This window comes from Phaethon aethereus (genome assembly GCF_964289735.1).
Source record: "Phaethon aethereus genome assembly, chromosome: 8".
In the NCBI taxonomy this organism is placed as follows: Eukaryota; Metazoa; Chordata; class Aves; order Phaethontiformes; family Phaethontidae; genus Phaethon; species Phaethon aethereus.
Window position 1 is genome coordinate 7732852 of NC_138584.1, and position 24626 is coordinate 7757477.

The window sequence follows — 24626 nt, forward strand, 5'->3', positions numbered from 1 at the left end:
GTAAAGCAAGGGAACACAAATTTACAATGGAGTACTTAAATATGCGTCTCTTCTCTGGTAAAGCTCAGGAATGTTGCCATTCCATGAAAGATAAAAGGATGCAGGACTTCTCAGTGTGACCTGTTCCACTTTTGTGCGTTGCTGGTTTTTCAGGCAAAGTCATTCCTGCCTATGCTCTTTCTAGTTGAATCTTCCACTTCGGATGTTGGAATGGTTTGCTTGACCTAAAAGATGCTCCCGTTTTAAAGCAGTTACTTGTATCTTACTTGCAGCTGCATTTTTTCTGTGCGAAGCTCTTGCTTCTTCAGTATTGGTGGCCTTTCGGCTGCTCTTTCATAGCTTTTTATAAAATATATTTCATCATATATAGAAGAGCATTAAGCTATCTACCAGAGTTTACAGATAGTCACAAATACCTGAAAGATTGTCACAAATACCCTGTTCCTTCCAAATTCAACCCCCAACTGACAATGGAAAATTACAGTTCAAATATCAGTGATGCTACCTCTTTTGTTGCTGAGCATTTTGGTAAAAACACTGCTTTACTATGGTAACTCCACAATCCCTTGGGAATGACTCTTCAGTGCTTCCAGCTTTCAATTTTTTTCTTGACAAGTTTCTGGCTATATCCTGGAAAATTTCTGGAGTCTGCTATGGATCTACAGCAGCTGAAAGTATAGGGAGCAGCAAAAACTGAAACACGTTATGTTCGGTATGAAAAGGAATAACTTTGGGCAGGAGAGGTTTCCAGTGCAAATTAAAATGTCCACATTCACACTTAACAAGCTAAAAACTCATTAGAGAGGGAGGTAAAATTACTAAGCAGTTGCTACCAAGTTTCCACTCTGTCCTCCTGGACATCTGCAAAAACTAAACAGCTTTGCTACAGAACGTAAGCTCTGCTTGACACAGAATGCTTTTGTTAATATTCCTACCTGGAATCTCCAACAGAAGAGTTTTTTAGTCAGTCCAAGTTCAGGCGTCACGGTGTTCAGATCTGGTCATTTGTTTGGAAACCACTGTAAATTTCTCTTATTTTTATGAACTTACTTTACTGAGTTTAAAGTCCCTTTGCTGGAAGATATGCTTAAAAACACACAACATGCTTCCAAAATGTTGTGCTAATTAAAAAAAAGAAAAAGAAAAAAGAAAGAAAATTAAAGGAAAAAAACCCTCATAGCCAAAGAAGTCATACATTGCAAGTTAAATCCATCCCTTCTTTGGTTAGAGTACTATTTCTTGCACAGCCTGCTGTGTGTCTGATAACATATTCCAGAGAGGCTGTGCATGCAGCGAGCTTTTCATTCAGTTTCTTTGGGCGTAGTACAGCAGGATATTTGAATCCGTAACATTTAGTTCTAAAAGATGCAGAATGTATTGAAATCCAGGCATTTATATATCTTGAGAGCACGACTGCATGTAGTCAACAGAGAAGCACTCTCCAATGCTGTAACAAAAAGCATTCTTTTCACATTTCTTCCCAGTTTGCATTTGACATGTCATACAAGAGCTAGAATATGAGGCAGACTTTGCAAGCAGCCACGGCAGTTCTTACTGTTTTTTGGGTTTCCCAAAGAGAACTGTGCTCAGTAGGTTGTTCTGCTGCCAAAGGTTTTATCATGTGGACTGAGTATCGTAACAGAACAGACAACACCATCTTCATGTGTTTTTAGACATGTTATTTACTTGGGTTTCCCTGAAGAAAGCTGAGGGATTCTTTCCTTATGAGTCACCAACCAAGTGATTGTTTTTATATAAACTTTCCTTCAGCTGGTTAGAGTTGGAACACAGTGTCTTCTGCTCCTTCTGGGGTCTGACTTTTCTCTTAATTTCTTTTAATAGTTGTTCCTGCAGCCAACAGGATGGTTTGAACCTTGTGGCCTTCCCCCACACCCTCTGAGTTCCATGGTCTTGAAAATCGCTGGTCTAGCCAGCAGAAGTGCTGGTGGCAATCACTATTTGTGTGCAATTCCACTTTTCAGCTTTCTACCTTGTGGTGCTTTTTCAACTCTGCACCTTACTTGCGCCTTAGGGAAAATGTGCTGATGACATTAACCAAACTGGAGTTTGCATTTTTATGTGCCGAAATTAAAACAAAAAGTTGATATTTGACTTCAGCGGCATAAAGGTTAAAAGCTGTGAAGTGCTGTGTTTCCATAATGGAAATCACCACAGCTGGAGACACAAGCCTTCCCTTACATACCCCTGAATCCTCTCCCACCCTCTTTTGGAGGCTGCAGAAGAGTTGTCTTTTGCCAGCAGAGTGCTGCAGAGTCACTTTTAATTACCTCCTTCCACTGCTTTTGAGTTCAAGCCCAACTGATGGCGCCAGGGGCTGAACCACAAGGAGATCTCCAGGCAAGTCCTGCCTATGGCAGGCAGCCTTGCCAAGCAGATGCTATACAGCCCACTGGACTTCCTTGCAGTGTTCTTGTTATTACATTTTAATCTTTTTTAGCCTGAGATGGGAGCTATGTTAAAATCTAGTCACCCTGTAATACACTTGTACGTGTGAAATTCCAGGTTATGGTCACCAACTTCTGCTCCCTGATCTCACTTCAGGTATTTATTCTCTGTGTGTACATGTATGTAATTACATGCATGTTTGACTTCACAGGTAACATATCCTGTATATGCAGATTTGTTAAAATGTATGGCATTCTTTTAAGCCAGTAAGTATGCACAGTTCTCTGAGTCTTTTTCGTAACCCAAGATTGGATTTCTTTATTTTTACAGGAACAGGAATGGTTTAGCTGGAATGAAAATGTTCATTCCACTGCATCATTAGCTACAGGCAATCTTCAGCTGAAGCCTAGCCTATTTTTCATGCTAAAGCTCTAATAGTTTGACTATTAATCAACATGTAGGATGAATTTCTGGGGCTGAGAGAGTTTGTCCGGATGCCTGTAATTTAAGCCGAACTCTCTTTTTTTCTTCTTTTTTTTTTTTTCTCCTTATGAAAGGAAGGTAGCCAGAATATAAATTATATTTTAAAGAGTTCATCTCCCTCTCACTCCCTTCTGCCATTCCCCTCTGATAAACACCCCAAAAGTTTTCCCGGGATGGATATGGAGGTTTAGCTGGAGTGGCAGATCTTCAAATGTGCCATTTGATCCTCCAATAATTCTAAAGCAACCTTCTGTTAGATGAGACTAGTTGCTGACATGGTGATTGTCTCAAGTGCGATACTTAGTACCAAGTATACAGTCCAATTTGCTTTCATCAATTTAAATGTTAATTTTAGGGTCTCAGATAAAGTTTTTCCTCCCCTCCTCCATTACAAGGAAGCTGTAACCAGCAGCCCATGTGATAGCGGGAGCATCAAGATCCTTAGTCAGCTGTTTCGCTGCCTTTTCAGCAGCCTGCTCCTCTCACAGAAGGATCACGCTCTCTTACTAAGTTGGATGAAGGCATCTGGAAGGCTGACAGAAGGTGACAAGTCAACCTGTAGGACCAGCTCAGTGTACTGACAGTGACAGTTTCTGTTTGCTCCTCCTGCCCTTCAGATCGCTCACTTTTTATGGCTAGGCCCCTCTCCTACCTACATACAAGCTAGTAGAAGGTGAAGATTCAGGGGACTGATCCTCCAGTTCAGAGACAGGAATGGGAAAATCATGCATGGAAGGGCAGGAGTTGTTTCCTTACACCACTTCTCTGCTCTAGTCTCACCAGGCTCCCTAAATCACTCTGCACAGACTTCACCAGCCCCCTCTGCAGAAAGTGGTCAAACCACAGTCTCCATGCCCAGTGGCTTCTTAAGAAAAGTCTTTTCCAAAGGCCACATTCCTCTTTTCCCAGGCCCAGTAAGTAGCAGGAGTAGCTTTGGGTTGATCAGCGTGTTTATGGGAATTTTTGGAGACCACTAACTAAATATCTTTGCTCTTTGCTCCCAGATATACTCCCCAGCTTAATGGGAGAGCTGATGCAGCACCCTTTCCAGCTCTGAGGCAGGGGAGTATGCTTTGGAACATGGACAAGGACCTTGTTGGGGAGGAAGGAAGAGCGCCATATAGTTCATATAAGATGCAGAGTTATTTCAATTTAACTGTCTAGGGCTCTCAAAGACTGCAGTGCTCTTGCCTGTGCAGGCTGAAAAGCAGCTTCAATGCTATGGTAAGAAAATCCTCTTGTCCTGGCCATGCAGTTTCATCTGATTCTTAAGGAAATAGTGCAGCAGCCCTGGAGACAAGGGAAATGTAAAAAAAGTTATCTTTCACCAGAAGGCATATAGCCGCTTCTGTCAGTGATCCAGAAAAGATCGCACCAGTACCATACAGAAGGGTATGGACCTGCATTGCTCATAACAGAGACATTTGCTCTTTTCATGGCCACATTATACCAGTGTCTCAGAATTATCTTGATGCCCAGTTAGAGGTGTTTGGGCTTCATTTTCCTTTGTTATTGCTAGCTGATGAGCTCCTGGTCCAGCGCAGCAGGCGTCATTAGTCTGTCTGCATATAACTATTATTTTTATCCTGTTTCTGCTTTTCCAATCCTTGAAGTTATCTGCGTGTTTCAGGACACTGTTGAATCCCCCGTTGTGTTGACAGTACCTCACAATTTTGTGTTATGGGCAGAAACAAATTTAACTGGCAAGTTCATGCTGTTTTGTTTCAGTAAGACCGATCCATTGGACACTTCGATGGTGAAATCCTTCAAGGCTGCTAGTTCTTCTTCCCCTGTTATAATTTATTTAGCTGTTCAGCAGTATTTTTACTGTACCATTCTTTCATTAATATCCATCTTTATAAACTTAATTGCAAGTCTCCTAAGGGTATCACTTTGCTGAAGCAAAGATCTGTCAAGTTTCCCTTTAGTCAGAAAATCAGTTACCTTATTGAGCCTGGCATGCCCTGCCATCTTTCTTTCTTTTATTTTTATTTTTTTATTTTATTTAAAGTCTGTCTTTAGAAACATGTTCAAAAGTCTTGCAGGCAGTCATGGTTCAACTAACAACTGTGTACTTGCATCACTTTTCTTCCCATTTTGTTTAGTGTGGGTGTTGCACTTGCTGCTCCATAGACCCAAGTACCATGCTGATACCTTCATACTGTGATTTTGCACCCAGTCCATTGGGCAGTAGCAGGAGCTGCTGCATTAGCCCTGCTGGGACCTGATGGCTGGATATGGGTGTATATTGGTGATACTTTTAGGAGATTCCACACAACGTAACTTTCTTTTTTGAGGGTAGCAATTTATTCTCTCACTGCTTCCCTTCACATCTCCTGTCCTGGTTAGGAAAGAATTATAATGATACAGTAAGTTTTGTTTCACCTGAGACAGTTGGTACAAGAGTACAAGAATTTTGTCCGTGAAAGCTTGGTAGCCAAAATACTTGGCTCTGATGAACCCAGAGGAAATCATCTTGTCAAATAGCAAGCTTCGGGGCCAGTGACTCAGGTTTTCCCCTGCTTGGGTCTGGGTGACAAGAAACTGCCCGTGACAGCCATGAGGAGCCGAAAGCAGTAACTCATGCTCCTGCTACACAGCATTTTCTCCTTTGATGTTGCGAGTAAGTTGCACTCCGAAATACAGCCTGTCATTCCAGACCACGGTCTTTCCTCCATGCCTCCTGTGCTGCTTGCCTGGCCGCTGACTGGTTTTTCTGTTCAGGGCTTTTCATTTTTATACTGGTTCAGTTCCCATTCCTCTTCCAACGCTTCCAACCATACAGTTGTGTTCCCTCAGGCTAGTTGATCTGTTAGGGCGTGTTTTGCATACGCCTTCACTTTCTCCCACTATGGTCATTCATGGTTTATGTGAACCACGGTTCACAACATTGTAGATTTGCTTGCCAATAACCATTGCCCCTGCACACACATGTGGTATCTGCGTGTGGATGTAAAGAAGCACATGCATTTGTAGGCATCTGAATTTCAATGGTACTAGTTTACACTGAGGTATGTTTCTGTCTAATTCTAGAGAGTATTAGGCACATATAAGAATTGTTTAACGTGGAACATGTAATTATCAATTGAAAAATCTGCACCCTCTCAGACGGCTTGTCAACACTTTGTGTCTCAAAATGTGTAGTATCCAGAAAACTGTGGTGTTAACCTTTTCTAGTACATGCTGCACATGTGAAAAATCAGTCCTTTTTTGTGTTTGCATGGGATCTTTGTTCACTGTGATTAATAGTCCACTAACAGTGTCCAATACAAGTTCAGTGCAATGTACAAAGTGCCTTTGATGCCAGACATTCTACAGTGCTGTGCAGAAACTAAAGCTAATAGTCGTAAGCCTGAGAGGACTGGAATGTTTTCAATTTACTTTTAAAAAAATGACTTTATTGTGCCATTCTCACATGGGAGTAAATTCCACAGCCTTAGTGCCACATTAGACAAAACTTTTTTACCTGCTGATTTCTGTTTATACTTGGAGAAAAGAAATTAACCTTGGTTAGGGTTTGGGGGGAATAGGACGGGACTATTAAACTCTCGGGGAATTTTGCCAGGGGCTTTGCTGGGAGCAGAGTGGGATGCAGGAGTACAGGATGTAGCTGAAGGATGATTTGTGGTGCAGAGTGGAGTTCAGGGATTCTGTGTGCCTGAAAATCGAACTTGTGAAGGGCACCTGTAGGAAAAGGTTTAAAACTGGTTTTGCCGCTACTGAAATGTAAGGAAGCAGTTGTTGTAGTCTGAGGAAATGCTGGTGGATGTTGGGAGGAAGATTCCTAGTGACTGCAGCTGGAGATAAATAAGACCCAACTCCTAAAAGTAACAATTCTCAAATAAGTAACAGGCATCTGTAGCCATACAGGAAGGACATCTCTCAACCACAAGAGAGAGAAAGTGTCTCTGAACTCACCACGTTGGTGGCTGTTGTAATGGTAAGAGTTTTCAGACTAAGAAAGGGAAGTTTTGTAAGAATGAGTCTTCAATGCTTATAGGATGGTTTAATACCATGGATTTGTAAAAATATACAATACTTGCCAAATGCCTAAGGAAGGAACATGGATCCATTCAGCATTGCTCCAAGTGGGAGACCCTCTAAAGCTGATGAGTGCATGGTAGTCTTCTAATAAATATAATACAGAACCCATTTCAGTAACTGCTTTTGATCAAAACATGAGTGTACATTAATTACTAACAGAACCAAGAACACCGCATTTTTTTTTTTAACCGCTTACTAGGCCTTTTTTGTACTAAACCTTTTTTTACAAGGCTGTTGTTTTGTGCATGTTAAGTGGTTTTATTGCTTTATCAATTCATAAGCAATCAAAAAAAGGATTGAGTGTTTTGACTAAAGTTTTTACTTTTGCTTTGGCCATCTACAATTAGCATTTTATGTTATACATCACTGCAAGGAAATAAAAATAGAAAAAAATGACGAGTTTAGGTGATGGTTAGATAACTGCAATTGCAGAAATTGGACAATTAAATCCACTCACCTGAAAATAACTTTAGAGCCTTTTGTCTTCCTCTGATGCTTCTAACCACTATCTGGTCTTTTCCAAATTAATAGCTCTCTTTCGCTCACCTCTGTGCAATGGCTTCCCATAAAACCTTACCTCAGTCACAAAATGAACAATGTAAATGCTGCAAATAATTTTGCAGTGTCCTAAGAGCCCTAAAGCCTTTGCTGCCACTGATTTGGCCTCAAGAGGAGCTCTACCTTCTACAAAAGCTTTTCAAGCTTTTTTTGTCAAGAAAGATAGGGGAAAGAGTACGAGAGCTATTTCCATTTTGACTGGTAGGGCAGGGAAATTCTGTCCAGTTTGCTTCTCCTCACTTGGAAGCTTTTTTAAAAAAAAATGGTGTACATTGATCATTATTGGAAAGAAACCAGTGTGTTGTATAGAGTGTGACAGCTTTCACAGAGCCAAATGCTGCCACGAGTCAAAACTGAGAGCAGGAGCGTTACTCGTCAGTGCTGGGAAACTTGTGGGCACAAAGGCAGTGCCAGTTCCTTCCCAGGTGATGCCTGTATGTGGCTTATTTCCATGAACGGAACAACGATTTTGTTAGAAAACTGGATTTTCTAAAAAGTATTTCTAAAACCTATTTCAGGAGTTGTTCTAAAGCCCCTCTCCCTGCAGTGGGGAAGAAACCATGTAGGAGAGGGCAGGATCGCTTTTGTGTAAACCAGCTGAATGTCCCTGGGCAGCAGCAGCAGCTCTCCACCCTGGCCCCGAGCAGGGAGCTCCCCGGGCAGTGCCAGCAGCTGCCCTCTTCCAATGGGAAATGCGACTGTGGCGAGTCGGGAATATCACCAGGGCCTGAGGCTCTATTAGCTTTCCAGACCAGGTAGAGTAAGGAGCAATTACGTGCTTTTGCCTAAGGCTCCTTGGCTTTCTCTCCAACCCACTTGCTTCCTGCTCATCTGGAAAGGCAAAATGTCTTGGGAAGAAGAGAGGGGAAGGGAATATGCTGCGATGGAAGTATCTCATCCCCTTTGTCTCCCAAATGCCTGTGTACAGTAGGGATACAGTGTGTGCTTAAAGGTGGCTCCCTGGGGGGCCCCAGTTTGGCAGGCAGACTGGTAGGGAACACATGCTCTGAAGCCTGAGGTTGTCTCAAATGAAATGATATTTGAATCTCACCATGCAGGTCTTATTAATTCATGAGTCTTAATATGGCCATAAGGCTATAAATTCAGGGATTTTGACCTCAAAGTCTTAGAGTGTGTTTAAAAATAGCTCACCCATCCTCATTTTATCACTTCATATACTCTGACACAATTTTGGAACCTGCTTCCATCCCATCTAGCAGGGGAACATTATAATTAAGAATCAGTTTTGAAAGGCTGTTCTCTCTTAGCTTAAGGCAGAATAAGGCTTTATGTATTTTGCAGGAGATTATAAACAATTCATCGGCTAAAATTAGCAGTAAAAAGGGAGCCCCAGTTCTTTCCTGAGCTGTGGTTTATACCACAAAGACTTAGTGTTTTTAAATCATGACAGAGCTCTCTAAAAACCTTGAAAGCATATTATGTATGTGTCGCTTTGGCTCAGTTAGGAATAGTCTCACCTCTAAGCCAGAAGGCCATGGGTTCAAGTTCCATGCCTGCCCTTGGATTTAGCTGTCTCACAGTAATTTTATTACAGAAAATGTTTTAAAATAGAACCATGGGGGAAGAAGAGTGAAATTTTTCTATCGGTAACTGTACTGTGAGACATTCAGTCATTGGGACGATACGTTAAATCACTGCTCTTACTGCCTAGCTTTGCTCAGCAGGCATAAAGCCTCTAAAAAGAAAGGGGCTAGCCCTATAATGCTGTGGCAGTTTTCTCTCTTCTTGACAAAAAAAGTTCTAATTCTTGGGAGCGTGTCTGTGAGCTACTGTTCCCTGTCTGAAAGCAATTTGTGTTTTCACCGTGCTGCCACAAGGACGGGCTTCCTTGATGGTACTTTGCTCTGCAAGAGCTGAAAAATGACAGCTGTCAAATGAGTCTCGACTTTACCTTTTACTGCTGATGAGTAACGGGGCGGGGGGAACAAACCTTTGAACTGAAAATGCCATAGATAATTTAAAAAGTTAATTTGGAAAAATATCCAATGGAAGTGCGAGGTTAGGGTTGTTTGTAGCAACAATAAAGCCAGGTGTTCTCAGCTGCAAAGGTAAACTCCATATTGCGTCTGCTCAGGGTAGAGTGCTAATCACTGATGTCCTTTAACTTCCCCATAGAGAGGAGGGCAGAGTGACTTAAGCTTTAGACTTTATAGTTTCAATTGAGGTTGTGCCAACAAGCATGTGGTCTTATAACATGAAGTGTTTATGTTTGTTGCTTACAGGTATGTGTATTAACTTACCAGAATTTCACTGTCTCTTAAATACAATTTGCTTTTATTTTAGGGAGGAAAAAAAAATTATTTTCTATTGGTTTTGTAGAATACTTAGAAGGGTTTTAGCATATTTATACAAAATGGAAGCTATGTTGTAAAGCAGTATCTAATTTCCTTTGGGGTCCAGGATTATGCGCAGCATAGTTGCTCACAACTCATTTCTTTCCCTGAAAATAATTTTACCCAATAATTTTCAATTTCTGTTCCTGTGGCACGAATGCAAAATGCTTCTGGATGGATGATTTTCTTTTGTTTAGCAATATTTGTTACACTTCAGTAAAGCTCTCAGTGTTTTCAGATTTCTCTCCTGATCTGTTTTGAGGCTTTTCTGCCACAGGAATGTTGCAGCTCACATTTTTACTTGCATAGTTAAAGGAGTTCTTAAATGGGGAGTATGGATGGTGGTGATTGGTGACGCTTTACTGGGGTAAGAGTTCCTGCCAGAATTTGTAGACCACTGTCACTCTGCCTGATGGAGGGCTTATGGAAAAACGATTAATGTGTATGAGAGCTTTGAATCTTCAGACCTGAATTATCAAATGAAATGTTTTGACAAGAACTCTGGCCAAGATATGTTTGGCGCATGACTAACATCCGGGAAAGGTAGATTTATCTACATAAGACGCTGATGGTTCTTGTATGTCCACTTGCTAAATTAGATTAAATACATTCCTGTTATTAATTTTTTTCAGATAAGCCATTACTGGGGGTGTTACAGAGTCTACGAGAATTGGGGCAAGAGATGGGGGGATAAATCCATCTTGTCGTGGCAGGAATGTTGGCCCATTTAGTCATATCTGGGATGTGGGTGGGGTGGTCTGTGCAACGCTTGAGTTGGTAATGGCCTGTCAAAAATAGGAGTAAAGGGGGGCTAGCCAGCTAGCCTGGGAGGGGAGGTGTCCAGAAGACAGATTTCTGCACTAGGTTGTGGTCCATGCTGGGAGAAAAAGATTGAGAATCCTTCCCGTAGAGCCTGGCTTAGCAGTATTGACTGAACGCGAGGCAAAGGGGAAAGGAAATGGTGCCGCTCTGGAGCACAGCGATCCAACTGTGTGAAATCAGTGTGGGTGCTATTAAAATGCCATCTTCTTCTCCCTTCCCCTTTCCTTCCTCCCTCTCCCCCCCTCTGCTGTCAGCCTGGCTGAAGAAAAGTCAAATAACGTACGACTGTGTTCCTTGGCATCACAACTGCAATTTCCCTTTAGGGGCTTCAAACTTGAGAATGGGAGGTTTTAAATCTTGCTGATTCGTGCTATTCCAGCAAGCATATGTGTGAGGAGAAAGAACAATGCCAGTTAGAAACAGAAATCACAAGTGAGAAATCATTGCTGCTAAATCAGGTGTTGCAGAGGCCAGTGGAAAAATCAGATGCTAAGAGAAGTAGGAAATTGCTTTGTTTGGAGCTGGGAAGGTTAATGAGAATGAATTAGAAAGTGCTCTCTGTGTATTCAGCCCCTAAGGATTTGAGCAAAGTTAGAGGGATTTATTTACTGATTATCCAGACTATACAACTGGCAATAAGATTAAGTGAGGAATTTTGGAACATGCTGACATTTCTTATTTGCATCATTTACTATGGAGATCATTTGTCGGTACTGCACTGAGTTTGTGGTGAACCAGGGCTTAGTCTGGCCCAGCAGAGATGGATCTGGTACTTCTCATGGCTCGAGGGATGTGGGGGTGAAAACAGCTTAACGTCCTCTTTTTCGTCTCAGAGAGGAAACATCAAGTTTGTCTAGGTGCTTATCAGAGGAGAATTTTAGAATATTTTCCTAGGCATCATTAATTATGGAAAAGAGTGCAGTTATAGGTGACACATTGCATTAGATCAACTAAAAATAAAGGACAAGGCTGTAATTTATAGAGCCCCTGCACTGGATGCTGTACAGAGCTCCCCCACTACAAGGCCTCCTCCAAAGTCCATCCCTCCGAGCGTGCGGGCAGATATGCACGCTGCCCTTCTCCTCCTGTATTCAAGTTTATTTAAACCAGGTTGGTAAGTACTGAAAAGTTATCCCCTCAACTGGAAGGGGAACCATGAAATAGGAGCTCAGTATCGGACCTAGGAAAAACAGAAGTGTGATTTTTATTCTTTCTTCTGGGTGCCTGCCTCTGAAAGGATCACATTTTGTGAAAACCATGCAACTCTTCTGTATTATACACATAGACACGTGAAGTCATAAGCTATCTTTTAAATATGTATTCTTGAGGCCGAGACCTGTGCACTGTTGCTGGAATAAGGAAAATTTTGTTAGTGACCCTCTCTTTCATTGTTACTGCTAAGTAAAAGTCCTCAATAGTGATCAGTTCTGCCAACATTGCTTTTAAGAATGGTTTTGGTAAGGAGACAAATAACAGAGATCAATGGCAAGGTGTTATTTCAGTCTTTGTGATGACTCTTAATATTTCTCTCATCAGCATCACAAATGACTAATTCTCCTGCTTTCTATTTTCATCATCTTTGGTCGATGCTCCAAGACTTCTCTTTATTTTCCTTCTTAGGGGAACTGCATACCACAGCCAGGAGCTTTAATCTTTTAATCCTCAGATGTCTAATTGATGCCTCCACCCATTGATTACCTTCTTTCACAGCAAATGATGCTGTTCCCTTTACAATTAATGTCCACTGCTGGATTGGGCTGTTGTCTCTGGGAATGTGTTTCACGCACTTGGTAACAAACGCACAATAAATTTCAGCCTGAACGTTTTTTGGGCTAATCATCACACTTTGAGTCTTTATCATCATGACTTGAATTCCTGGGTAACTCTCTACTATTTGAGACTTCCCAAGATCCACTGACCTCCTTCTACACTGAAATAATGGCAAATATTGTGCCAATAATATCTCACATCCTAGATTTTTTTCTAATGTGCTCTTATAAATATGGGGCACTTCATGTGTTGTTATGACAAGGAAATTCTTTGACTGAAAAGTTTGCAGATTCCAAAGTAGTATTTGTTTTATAAACAAAGGTGCTGTTTTGCTTATGCCAGCCTCTTTCTGCTTTTGCTTGTCCAGCAGTCTGTTCTGAAAAGCATGAAGCAGCTGTTGGCACCGAATCAAAACTTGCAGCATAGGGAGGGTTATGTAAAAGTCCTTTGTGTGAGATGTACATGGCAGCAAATGGTGAAACTGGAGTTTAAATTCTTTGAGGGGAGATGGCTATTCATGGCAATGTTTTATTTTTTACTTGATTTTTTGCAAAGGTAGAATATATTGGTTTTTTTTGTTTGTTTTAATTTTCAGAAACACCCTTTCTTGTTGCAGTGCTGTCAGCTTGTAATTTCATGCAGCTTTGCACCCAGTATCGCCCACTGGGTGCAAGGCCTGGAAGAGGTTGTTTACTTCCTTCCCCTGCCTCAAGGCAGGATCTCTTTACCTAGGTAATTTCTGAGGGATGTTGGTCTAACCTTTGGAGTAGATCTGCAACTCTCCTACCCATCTATTTCTGTGCTTCACTGTTCTTACCATCTCACACTTTCCAAACTTCCACATTTGTTCAACATCTTCTCCTATCCACAGACACTCATTTCTGCCCTTCTACAGGTGGTTTCTTTTGTGAACTCATCAGGCCCAAGTGATCTTAGTTTTTCCTTTCAGGTAATGTTTTACCGAGCCCTGAGCATCCTCCTCAATGGCTTCCTCTGAACACACTCAAAATGTGCCACCAATTTTTGATAGTGTGATAATCAGAATTAGATGCACAATTCTTGTACTGATTTCATAACGGCAAGACATTGTTGACTAATACTCTGTTTATATTGCGCTATAGACACAGTTCCTTTTATGCTGAACTGCTCCTTAAGTGGCCATTCTCATGCTGTATGTTTAGAACTGATTTATTCCTGCCCAAGTCAAATCTTTTCTATTCATAATGAATTTCATCTAGATTTTTAAACGGTTTCTCCAGATCATTGTGAATTCAGCTAACGTATTCACATCCCCTTCCAGTTTCTTCTGATCTGTAATTGTAATAAGCAAAGGCTATAATCCACCATCCTGAGCATTAAGGCATTAATAAGCACATTTAAAAATACAGCCCGTATGAAAGTCCCTTTGATAGAGTTTTCCAGTTTGACAGTGAGCCATTGACAGTTTTTCTATGGAAATGAGCATCCAACCAGTAACTGCAGGGAGAGCACACTTCCCTTTACGAACATGTCACTTGAGATTTTACTGGTCTGAAGTATGTGGCATCTAATGTTAATATCTTACCGACAAGACCTGAATCTCTGCTCTAAAAGGAGATTGCATTGATTTGACATGATTAGTTGTCAACCTGTTACGAACTATAAGACAAAAGTAACTCCAAATGTGTCAGAGTTCTGGTAATACATCATTCCTTTCTGTCTCACAGTTCCAAATCAGCTTCTTGATTAAAGAAGGCAGGAAAAGAGCCTAGCATAGATTGTGAATGTTCACGATTGTTCATGCTATGTAAATATCTAGGGAGCAGTATGTGGGTTCAGCAGAAGGTTTTAGCTAATGGTCTGTGCTATACAATGTCTGTAACCACAAAGAAGAATCCAAGCAGATGATTGTTTAAGCTAATCCAGATAGTTAAATACTTCTGAATGAAATTGAGCTAGGCTATATCTTTCTTCTACGTGGTTATGAAGTGAGAGAGATCATGTGTGCAAGGGAAAGCGGGATCATAACCTCTGCTTAGAGCAGTTCAAGGCTGCTAATGAAAGCATAGTAGCTGAAAGGGGCAGCCTGTGGGTGGCTCAGTAAAGGCAACAGCAGTACAAAGTCAGGAGATGCTGAAAGCATGGAAAAGAGTGGCAAAGTCACCCTCTGTGAGGGAAAAGGACAGCTTCCAAGCTACCCGGGAAATGTTCTTTTTCTGCTGCTTGCTTTGTTGTAAATACACAAAAGTAATGTATTGTCATTTACTTGTGGTTCCTTCCAGTAAGAAAACCTCACTGTGTGAAGCCGTCATGTGGTTTCAGAAGTCCTCTGGCAAAAGGCACACTATGTACAGCTGAGAGTATATTAGCTAAATTATAAATACAGCATCAAACTGCAATGAAGAGAGAATATCAAGAATCAGTTGTAAAGATTTAGGAAAAGGCAGGGGGGTTTCGGACAACTGCAGTCTGCTGAGTGTTGGTACATTAAAGAAAAACCTTACTTGGACAGGAATAGGTAAAATAGATTTTATATATTCAGCATCTGTGAATTAAAGTATAAATACAATCTGGAGAGAATAATTCACTTTCAGGTGCTGGTTGTTGTTACGAACTTGCATCTGTAAATGAAAGATATGAAAGCAGCTTTTAAAAGATTGGTTTTTCACTGCAGCCATGGACTTATTTCTTAGCGTTGCTTTGCTGCTGCTTTGACTTTTACCCTTTAGTCAGTCACCTTCCAGTCTGCTTCCTCTCAGTCATTTTTAATAGAATGCCTTTTTGATTACAGAAAATTGGTTGATACATTGCTCTAATGAAAATGCTAGACAAATGCTCCTTCTTGGAACTGACATCAGGAATGTTATACAAGACATTCTTAAATATGCTGGCAGCTGCCCTGAATGTAATGAAATCATGGAAATTAGAAGTATTGCACTCTCTGTGTGGCCAGCTCAGGACTGTTTTCAGTATTTTGCCAGTTTTGCTGTGAATTTCGAAAGGAATCACTTTTCCTGAATTTTTCTTAGGACATCCTTCAACATGCTTATAATTCCCACTACCAGGAAAATTATCCTGATATTCTGAGGTACTATTCCTTTTTTTTTTTTTTTGGATTGCACATATTTCCTCATGCCTACATCCCTTTGTACCATGCTAAATCATTCTTCTTGCAGCAGAGAGTTTACAGTCCTCAGAAAACTGGTAACTTTTCTGGTAGAAATGCATGTGTAGGGTGAAATCTATTCCCACTGCAGCCAGCAGTAAAATTCTCACAAACTTAAGTGGTTTGGATTTCACACACAGTTTTTACTCTTCTCTTGTATGACGCTTTAGTTAATCCTTAATACATTCTTAGTACAGAAGGTATCTGAATGCAGGAAAGGTAGAAGAGTAAAAATGATGCATACTTTGTGTTTCATTAGCATCTTTCCATGCAAGGATCACAAAGCAGCTTATGAAAGACAGGTGAGACCTGCTGCAGAGCAGAAGCAATGGATATTATTTTCATTCTTCTAACGTGCAGAGAAAGTAGAAGGGAAGGACCTTATCTCTCTGCAACGCGTAAGTGTGTATAAATGAAAGGACCATCCTGGCTTCCATGTTACCTTCTCTTTGTCTGTGTGTTTATTCACCTATTGCTTCTCTGTAGCTTTGGTGTATTTTCATCAGAAATTCTGAATTTGCGTTTTCCAAGATGAACCCAATTTTCCTTACCTGGTTTGTTAGCACTCTAGATTCTTCCATAGTTTCTTTGTTGGAGGCTTACAAAAGTTCCTAAAGTAATTGTGGTTGTGTTCGTTTGAAGTAATAATATTCCATTCCTGTCAACAATTAATAGCAGTATTAAGCAAGAGTCAAATGAACAAAAATTTAGCCCAGATTCATAGGCTGTCTCTAACACTTGCTATTGGAACTAGCAAGTTCTGGCTCGAGGATGAGGAGCACTGAAAGGGGACTGTGGCTGCCTTGGCTGCTGGGAAAGAAGGCACAGAAACCTGTTTCCAGCTGCTTCGTTCTCCTTTTCTGTTCAGCATGGATGTTCTGTTCAAGAGCGGTCAGAGAGATGTGAGGGGTTTCTTACTTATCCTGGTTTGGGTTTATTCATTGCAACAGCTTTGCAAAAGCCTTTCTAGAATGCAGAGTGGCAGGGACTCGGGCTGAGGAGTGGCTTGCACTGAAGCTAGAGTCACCGCAATGCCCAGTGAGAAAACCAGCTGTTTTGAAAGGATGACGTGGAGATGGAATAGGGTGTCTGCATCACTTCTGTCTTGTTGTGAAGCCCAGCTTTCCCAGGCAAGCTTACTCTCAGATGCCGCTGTTGGCACAATGCAGAGACGGCTTACAGAAGAAAGTAGGTGTACTGTAGAGCACAGGAATCTGTTAGAAGTAGATTTCCATGTGCGTGATGCGATACAATCAAGATGGTGTCTGGCATGAAAAGCCTTCAGTTGAGACATCAAATCATTAAGAATACTGTGGCCAGACGCTTTGATAATAAATTACTATAAGCTCATGAAAGATTGATCTTTTTTGATTTCAGAGAAAATAGATCAACAGTATGAAGTCAGCTCTATTACAGTTTCAAACAAGAGACGGGCTCCTGAAGTATTATCCACTTTCTGTAAATATCACCTATGAGCCTGTATATAAAAGGTTAAATGTTTGCAGACTATTACCCTTTGCCTTAAAGATCAGAGACAAATTACTATTTTTACTTTACATTCTCTTGATGAGGATAATGATAAACATCTGTCACTTTGCTGCTTAGCCAGCTAAGAATCTTACTGCAATCTGTAATTTAAACAGTGAAGAGGAAGAGGAAAAAAAAAAAAAAAAAAAAAAAAGAAAAAACATCCATGGACAAACTGCACTTTATATAGACAGCAAAGAAGAAAAGAAAGAGAATAAGTCAAATGCAGGGGAACTGGGAAGGGGGCATTTTCGGTCTACAGTTACTCCGCTAAAATCGGTGGATATATGATAGATGTATGATTTTCCATTTATTTGGTATTTCACAGGGAAAATTACAGTTAGTTTCTTTGCAAACGTGGAGGCTAAGGAAAATGCTCAATCTGCATGCTCTGACTTTTTGGCATATGCGGTTTATTAACAAAATGATTAAGGTTTATAGGGTAGTGTGTCTACTGGTGTTACAGAATTGAAACCACTATTTCCATCAAGAGCTCTTTCAGTGTCCTCCACAGTCCCAAGATTTTTAGGAAGCACTGCTAATTATTTTTAAAGTCCATAGATTAACTGGTTTTCTAGTAATTCATCTGTAATGAAAAACAATTTGAACTTTTGAAACTTCTTTTACAAACATTTAGTTTTGTTTCAAAATGGTACATGAGATCTTATTTCTTAACAAACCTATAACTTAACAAATCACAACCTTCACCATTTTATTTAGACTGGACTGACCAAGCCATAGTTTACAAGGGGTAAATACAAAGTGGTCTACCTGCCAATGCTGCATGAGTGGAAGCAGACCCTGCGATCGGAGATGAAACTAGGAATCTCTTTTTGGCCCAACAAGAATGGATTTCATGCAGGCAGAAGCTTCTTTGGTGACGTGTTTGCATATCTAGCTCTAATGGTCTTTCACTAATGGGTTAGTTACCGATTTCAAATGCTCCAGGAATCTGTAAAGCACTAGTGATGTGCAAATTTTAGCTAAATGCTATATTGTAAATGGAGCTGTGCTGACAGGGGTCTGGCTGGTATATAAGTAGTTCTTGTTATTGGGTTAATCACTTTGTGCAAGTACTTTTGGTTTCTTCATGTTGTGCTTCTAGGTACCAGCAGAACAGGTTTAGATTTTATAGTTGATGCTAATATGGCTTTGGTGGTCATTTTTAGGGAGAAGTATCGTATGTCAGAGTTTGGGGAAAAGAACATTGTTCTTTGTACTTTCCAGGTTGAAATTCCATTCTTTTGGCATCTTTGAGCCTCAGAAAGGAGTTTGATTTTCACCAAAAGGCTACTATTCTTTTTTTTAGGTTTCCTTATATTTATACAGGCCAGACTGAAGCAAAGTACATACCTTTTAGCTTCCAGTTAAAGTTTCTGGTATTTTCTTTAGTTAGGTCAGCTGCTTACATACAAAGACTTTTTTTTTTTTTTCTGTCCAGTGAAAGAGAGACCTCTAATATATAATCCAGCCTGTGTTATGCTGAGCTTTGAGCACTGGATCCAATGATGCTTTTGCTGTTATCCCTCATATATCCTTTGTTTATATAGGTGCTATTCACATCTAACAAGTTTGAGGTTGAACTGCAGAATTTGTCACAATTGAGTCATCCTTAAATAACATGGATGTTTTTTACCCATAGGAGGGTAAAATTCAAAATCGAGACTTACAGTGCTGCTTTATGGCATGGGTCAAGCTGGCTGAATCTGAATGGTAAAAGATTTGATAATAAGTATTGCAGTACGTGATCCAAGATAATTTCTTGGTGTTTCATTCACCACCACAAGTCTTTGAAAAATTTCTTTAATATAAAATTACAAATTTGTGTGGAAATATGTAATGTACTTTGTGATAAAGGTCTTGCATCTCATATCGCATTAACCTTTAAAGGTCCAAATTTAATGATGTTAAACAGGCCATTACTTCACATTTTAAACTCCAGACATTCTTTGTATGAGTTATGTTGCTGGATCACTACAGTTTAAGTTCATTTTTTTTTTCCCAAAGTATTTTCAGTTTACTGCAGTCTGAAAGACTTGACTCTTCTTTTTTTTCCTTCTGTATAGACTGAAAATGATGAGAATGGCCAAGCAGACAATTTTTCAATGGACCCCCAGCTGGAGAGACAGGTGGAAACAATTCGAAATCTTGTGGATTCCTACATGTCTATTATCAACAAATGTATCCGAGATTTGATACCAAAAACAATCATGCATCTTATGATCAATAATGTAAGTAGCAGCCAGGGTTCTAAATTATTTTAACATGTCTGTCAAATCTCTTATGCTTAAACACACCTCTTGAATACAGCAGCAACAACAGCATGTATGAAAGAGAAGAACACACTCTCATATATGTCACACTCTGAGACAAAATATTCCAATCTTCTGTAGTAGCAGTAAGTTCTGCAGCCTTCTCAAAGGCTGGCACACTGCCTTGAGTTGTGTTTCCTTGATTTTCAGTCTGTAGCCCTTTGTCATGGTTTCTTAAAGCAGTTCTTATTTTATTTGGGTTTCTTTATATTTTCAGGTTACCGTTTTGAAGGAATAAATCTAGAAGCCTTGGACACTGTTGTTTAGATAAGCAGATGTGGTTGTTTGATTTATTGTGTGTGTCTTTCTTAGATCTGAAGATTATTTGGTTAAAGAAACGGCTTTGAGATATCACTGTTTTTCCACTGCACTAGGATCTCAGCCTTCACTTCTTGGCAGAGTTCTGAATGGACCTTGTTGAAAACTAACCTTAATGTTAGTGCCACTGCTGCCATATAAATTAATAATGGAGAGCACACCTCCTGTTAGTTATGGGTAACACCTTTTTTTGTGAGGTCATCAAACCAACCAGTCTTTACAAATACAACATGTTATAAGGCAAATCTGGTTAGGAAGTAGCATTTACTTTTGACTCAGAGCCACCTCTAGCCTTTATCTGATGGATTTCATTAGCCCTGTGGAATTTGTGTTGCACTTAAGAGTTAGGTGGTTGGACAGAAAATTTTAGCGGGATTTCCTGATACATATAATTTGAGCAGAATTTTTGCATGAGGGTGAGAGATATTCCATTAACTTCTTTAGGTTTAGGGGAGTTGGGCTCCAAATAATGCTTTAGTCATGGGCAAGATTTTACAAAAGAGCACGTGAACAATGGGACTGCCCTTTTTTTCCTGAAATCAGCCATGCTCCAGACTTTACAGCATGAGCGTGTTCTCTCTGCTCTTTCCAGATCACAGCTAGCGACTTGCTGCTTTGACTTAGCACAACCTCAGTGCCTTTTGAAAGGGCTGGTTTTTAGCTCTCATTTCACAAGCTGCAGAATTCGGTGAGCAATTTCTTTGGAAAGTTTATATTAAATTTTCTACCACTCACCTCCTCATATGGAATAGTTTAAGGGTCTCTGAAGTGTGTGCTTTACTCAGAAGTAGAATACTGTAAGATTTTGTACTTTCAATCTCATCAGCTGTTAGTTACATCGGTAAAATCTGCCATGCTGGCTGACAATGGCACACAGAAACAACATACTTACAACATCATCTACCTTTCAACTGACCTCATAGTCCAGTGAGCTAAGACCTTCACCTCAATCCTAGAATTTAAATTTGTGGCAAAGAATCAAAACATTTTAAAGGACTGAAGAGTGAGACTAGAAACATTAATGCACTTGTTTCTGTGCAGCATAGGCAGTAAAATACCATATTAAAAACAATAGCTAAAATATAAATTTTTAAAAATCGGCACCATTGAAAAGAGAAAGAAATGTTTGAATTAAGACTGCTGAGCCCCAAGCCAAAAGTTTATGCAAAGACCTGGAAAGCAGTGGAGCTGTGATGGAAGGTGGGTCTGTTAAGTAGTGTGCGTGTTCCTTGGAGTCTTCTGAAGTCCAACCCATCCACCAGAAGTTAAGTGAAAACACCCTCCCTCCATCCCTCTTAATTCTGCTGCCCCATCATGTTGCCTCCAAAACTCTGGAAACAAATCGATCCCAAGGAGTTTGTTTCCATGACAATTGTAAACTCCCAAGTCCTCCTAGAACTTCCTTTCCACTTCGTGGGCCTGTAAATGAGCACTTGGAATTCAGGGGAAGTATCGGATTCAAACTCGGTGCACAGAAAATAATTAGATGCTGTCCCTAAGCATATTTTGAGGCCTAAGCTTAGATTGTTGTATTCCAAATGCATCCCTTGTTCTTCCCTGTAGGGTGGATGCTGATTACCTTAAAAGAATATACATTTACCACACAGAACTGCATTGAGTTGCCATTAGTAATCCAAACATGCACAAACAAAACACACGTTTCAGAATCTGTGTTTCATGGTGCCTAGGTATCGCAGATTATAGAAGAGGGGTGGTCGTACAGCAGACAGTGTATATACTCCATAAGCAATGCTGATATTAATCTCAGCGGAGTAGAAAAAGTCCAAAGTACTTGTTACTACCAAACTTAAGGTTAAGGAATGGATTGTGTTTGCATTTCGGGCAGTGGTGTCTGTTGTAGCCTGCCCACTGATAAATGAAGCTGCCTTGCAAGCCCGTCTTACCCCACTTCGGCGTGACAGGGCAGGCTTTGTGGCATTGGCGTTTCAGATGCTTGCTGTGGTTCAGCTTTGACTGTAGATCTGATGTCTGTGAAGGAAAATGTTTTAAACCATTTGCATGAAGCTGTTTCTAGAAAGGAGCAAAGGCATGAGTAAGTGTCACTTTCCCTTCCTTTTCCAAGCTGGAGAAAGCGGCTATTGTGGGAGATCTTCCTCTCTCTAGTACAGTGCATCCGACTGCAGATGGAAGGAGGTTGATCCAAGAACCGTCCTTAACGCAGCAGTCTTCCCCTTCCAGAATAGTTCAGGGAGTTACTTGAGTCTCCTGCTAGTGGCAGACGGGGATCTCTCATGATAATTGTCACAGGCTGATTTTTTTCAAACAGATATTTGTGGTTTAACAACGCTTTTACAATCAGCTCTGGCCTTAATCTAATTTTAGGACTTCTTCTTCTTTTTTTGAAGTGATGCCATTAAAATGCTCATTTCATCGAATAGAATGTGATGCTGTTTAACTATGATATCTGTTTTTAATGTGGAGTTTTTGGCAATCATGAGGAAAGTAGTGTACTCTGGCTCTTGATCAGTACCATCTACTGGAAAACAGCATGAGACTCATGGAAAATTTTTGCAGGCTTTGCTAAGAATTTGTGCATCTCCTGTCATACATGAATGGGAAATGACAGCCAAGCTCAGGCAATATGGTTTTGTTTCCCTCTAAGGTCTGTGCTGGCCTTCTTTTCATTGCTAGGTGACCATAAAGGGTCCCGTGCCCATGCAGTTTGACTGCTCTCACTAACCTCATCTGAACACAAACTTTGCCTTAGTCTAACAGTCAGAGTTTAAATCAATGTTGCTAAATTAGCACAAACCCATGTGCAAATGGAGCTCAGGTTTATGTAATAAGAATCTTGGGAATGTATTATCGTTAGTATCTCCAGCTCAAAAAAGCTTTATAGAGCAAAAAGCCAGATGAGAAATAGATCAGAACAGCAACAAAAGTCTCAAATGCAAGGACTTAGTAGGTCAGCAGTTGGTCTATTTACCACAGTCTTATTTAATCAGAGTACCTCTAGCTTTTTATCTCTTCTAATGTAGCCCAGGTTTCCATAACCAGGGCAGGCGTAGCAGGAAATCAATATAGTAAATTAGATTACTTGGAGACTTCTCCCTTCAGTTTGAATGTGTGTGGATAGGATATTTAGAATCTGACAAAGTTGCTGGAGATGAAAGGCATGTCTACAGTAGGGTAAATTGTTGCTAAGAAAATAATTGTCAGAGATGCTATCAAGCCTGAAAATTCCCATTCTCCGGGGAATTTAGTTTCAGATGGTATTGCTAATAGCTGCCATTTACCTCTGAGCCATTTAGAATTGGACCAAAATGCCAGCTGACTCCTGGGAGCTATTGGGAAGCCTGTTTGAAATGAACTATAAACATAGGTGTCACCTTAGAGACACAGAGCAGTGTTAACTCTAGCCATGTCCAGTGTTTCAAGGACAGACACAAAAAACGGCCAGAGTGCATTGTGGAGTGACTGCGCAAAACCACCTTATCCTCACGTGTGAATCATTGTCTCAGAATGTGGCTTCATAATTGCGTTAAGCCCATCTGTGTGCAGGCAGCTGCTAAAATATCCAGTCCATCCTTTTCCAGCTGCTCTGCCCAGTTGCAAGCGCCAGCCTTTCCCTGGGCCACAGCTAGACCTCAGGCTGCTGCACCATCAGCTCAATCTAAGTTCAGCATTTTTCAGTCCCTGATCTGACCTAACAAAAGCGGCATTAACGTGAATTGGTGTAAGGTAGTAGGAGAAACAGACAAGATATGTCTGTCTCCTGGTTCCCTGGATATCACATGTTTGTTTGTTTGTTTGTTTGTTTGGTGGGTTTTTTTGTTTGGTTGGTTGTTTTTTTTGTTTTGTTTTTTGTTTTTCTGATGAAATAGGTAAAAGAATTTATCAACGCAGAGCTCCTGGCTCACTTGTATTCTTCTGAGGACCAAAACACTCTAATGGAGGAGTCGGCGGAACAGGCGCAGAGGCGAGATGAAATGCTCCGCATGTACCAAGCGCTAAAGGAAGCCCTAGCAATCATAGGCGACATTAGCACTAGCACTGTCTCAACCCCTGCACCCCCTCCTGTAGATGACTCTTGGCTTCAGCAGGCCCGCAGGTAAGGATCCTCATATCGGTTTTGCAATGAAATTTAGGAGAGGCATCGGCATTAACAGCTCCCTCCCTCCCTGTCTCTTTGGGCAGATACTCTTCCAGGTCTTTCATGACACTTGCGCGGGAAATCAGAATGTTTTCCCACATATACATATAGATATGTATGTGAACACCAGACAGGATATTTGCCTTGTAGAAGACCATCCAGTGGATTTATAGTTTGTCTGATGCTTAAGATAGCAGCTGATTCTGTCACCCCAATTGTGCATCCACCAGGCCTCTTCTTGCAAGCTGTTATAACTCAGCATCTCAGGCTCCATATCCTAGAAATATTAAAATCCCTTACATTTACCTCTTTGCTTGTATGTTTATTTCTGACTATTGTAAGGCATGCTGTCTGTGGAAAAGGTAAGTGTGAGACTTAAATATACGTGATGCTCTGACACTGACAGCAAAGGAAAATGCCAAGAAAAAAAAATTGTCGTAGGGTTTAATTTCTTTCTAAAAAAAAACCCCAAACACCAAAGAAAAACAAACCAACCCAAAACAAAAAAAAACACTTTACTGAACTTCTTAAATCTCTGCTATTTCATTAGATCACCTCCTCCAAGTCCCTCAACCCAGAGGAGGCCTACATTAAACAACCCTCCAACCAGACCTTTATCAGGCAGAGGACCTGCTCCTGCAATCCCGTCTCCAGGCCCTCAGTCAGGGGCTCCCCCGGTCCCGTTCCGCCCAGGACCACTGCCTCCATTTCCAAGTGGTGGTGAAGCCCTCGGAGGACCTCCCCAGGTTCCCTCTCGGCCAACCCGAGCTCCT

At 40.7% G+C, this 24626-nt stretch overlaps 1 protein-coding gene across 2 annotated transcripts in view; it reads left to right on the forward strand.

The window, feature by feature from the left end:
* Positions 1 to 24626, forward strand: part of DNM3 (dynamin 3) — a gene marked incomplete at its 3' end in the record, with an annotated part of 171968 nt that overhangs the window by 134216 nt on the left and 13126 nt on the right. For both annotated transcript variants that reach the window (XM_082002893.1, XM_082002894.1), the window contains 3 exons: positions 19176 to 19340; positions 23585 to 23811; positions 24404 to 24626. The exon at positions 24404 to 24626 is cut by the window's right edge and continues 14 nt beyond it. In XM_082002893.1, coding sequence (XP_081859019.1) covers positions 19176 to 19340; positions 23585 to 23811; positions 24404 to 24626 — 615 coding nt within the window. The remainder of the gene's footprint in view (positions 1 to 19175; positions 19341 to 23584; positions 23812 to 24403) is intronic.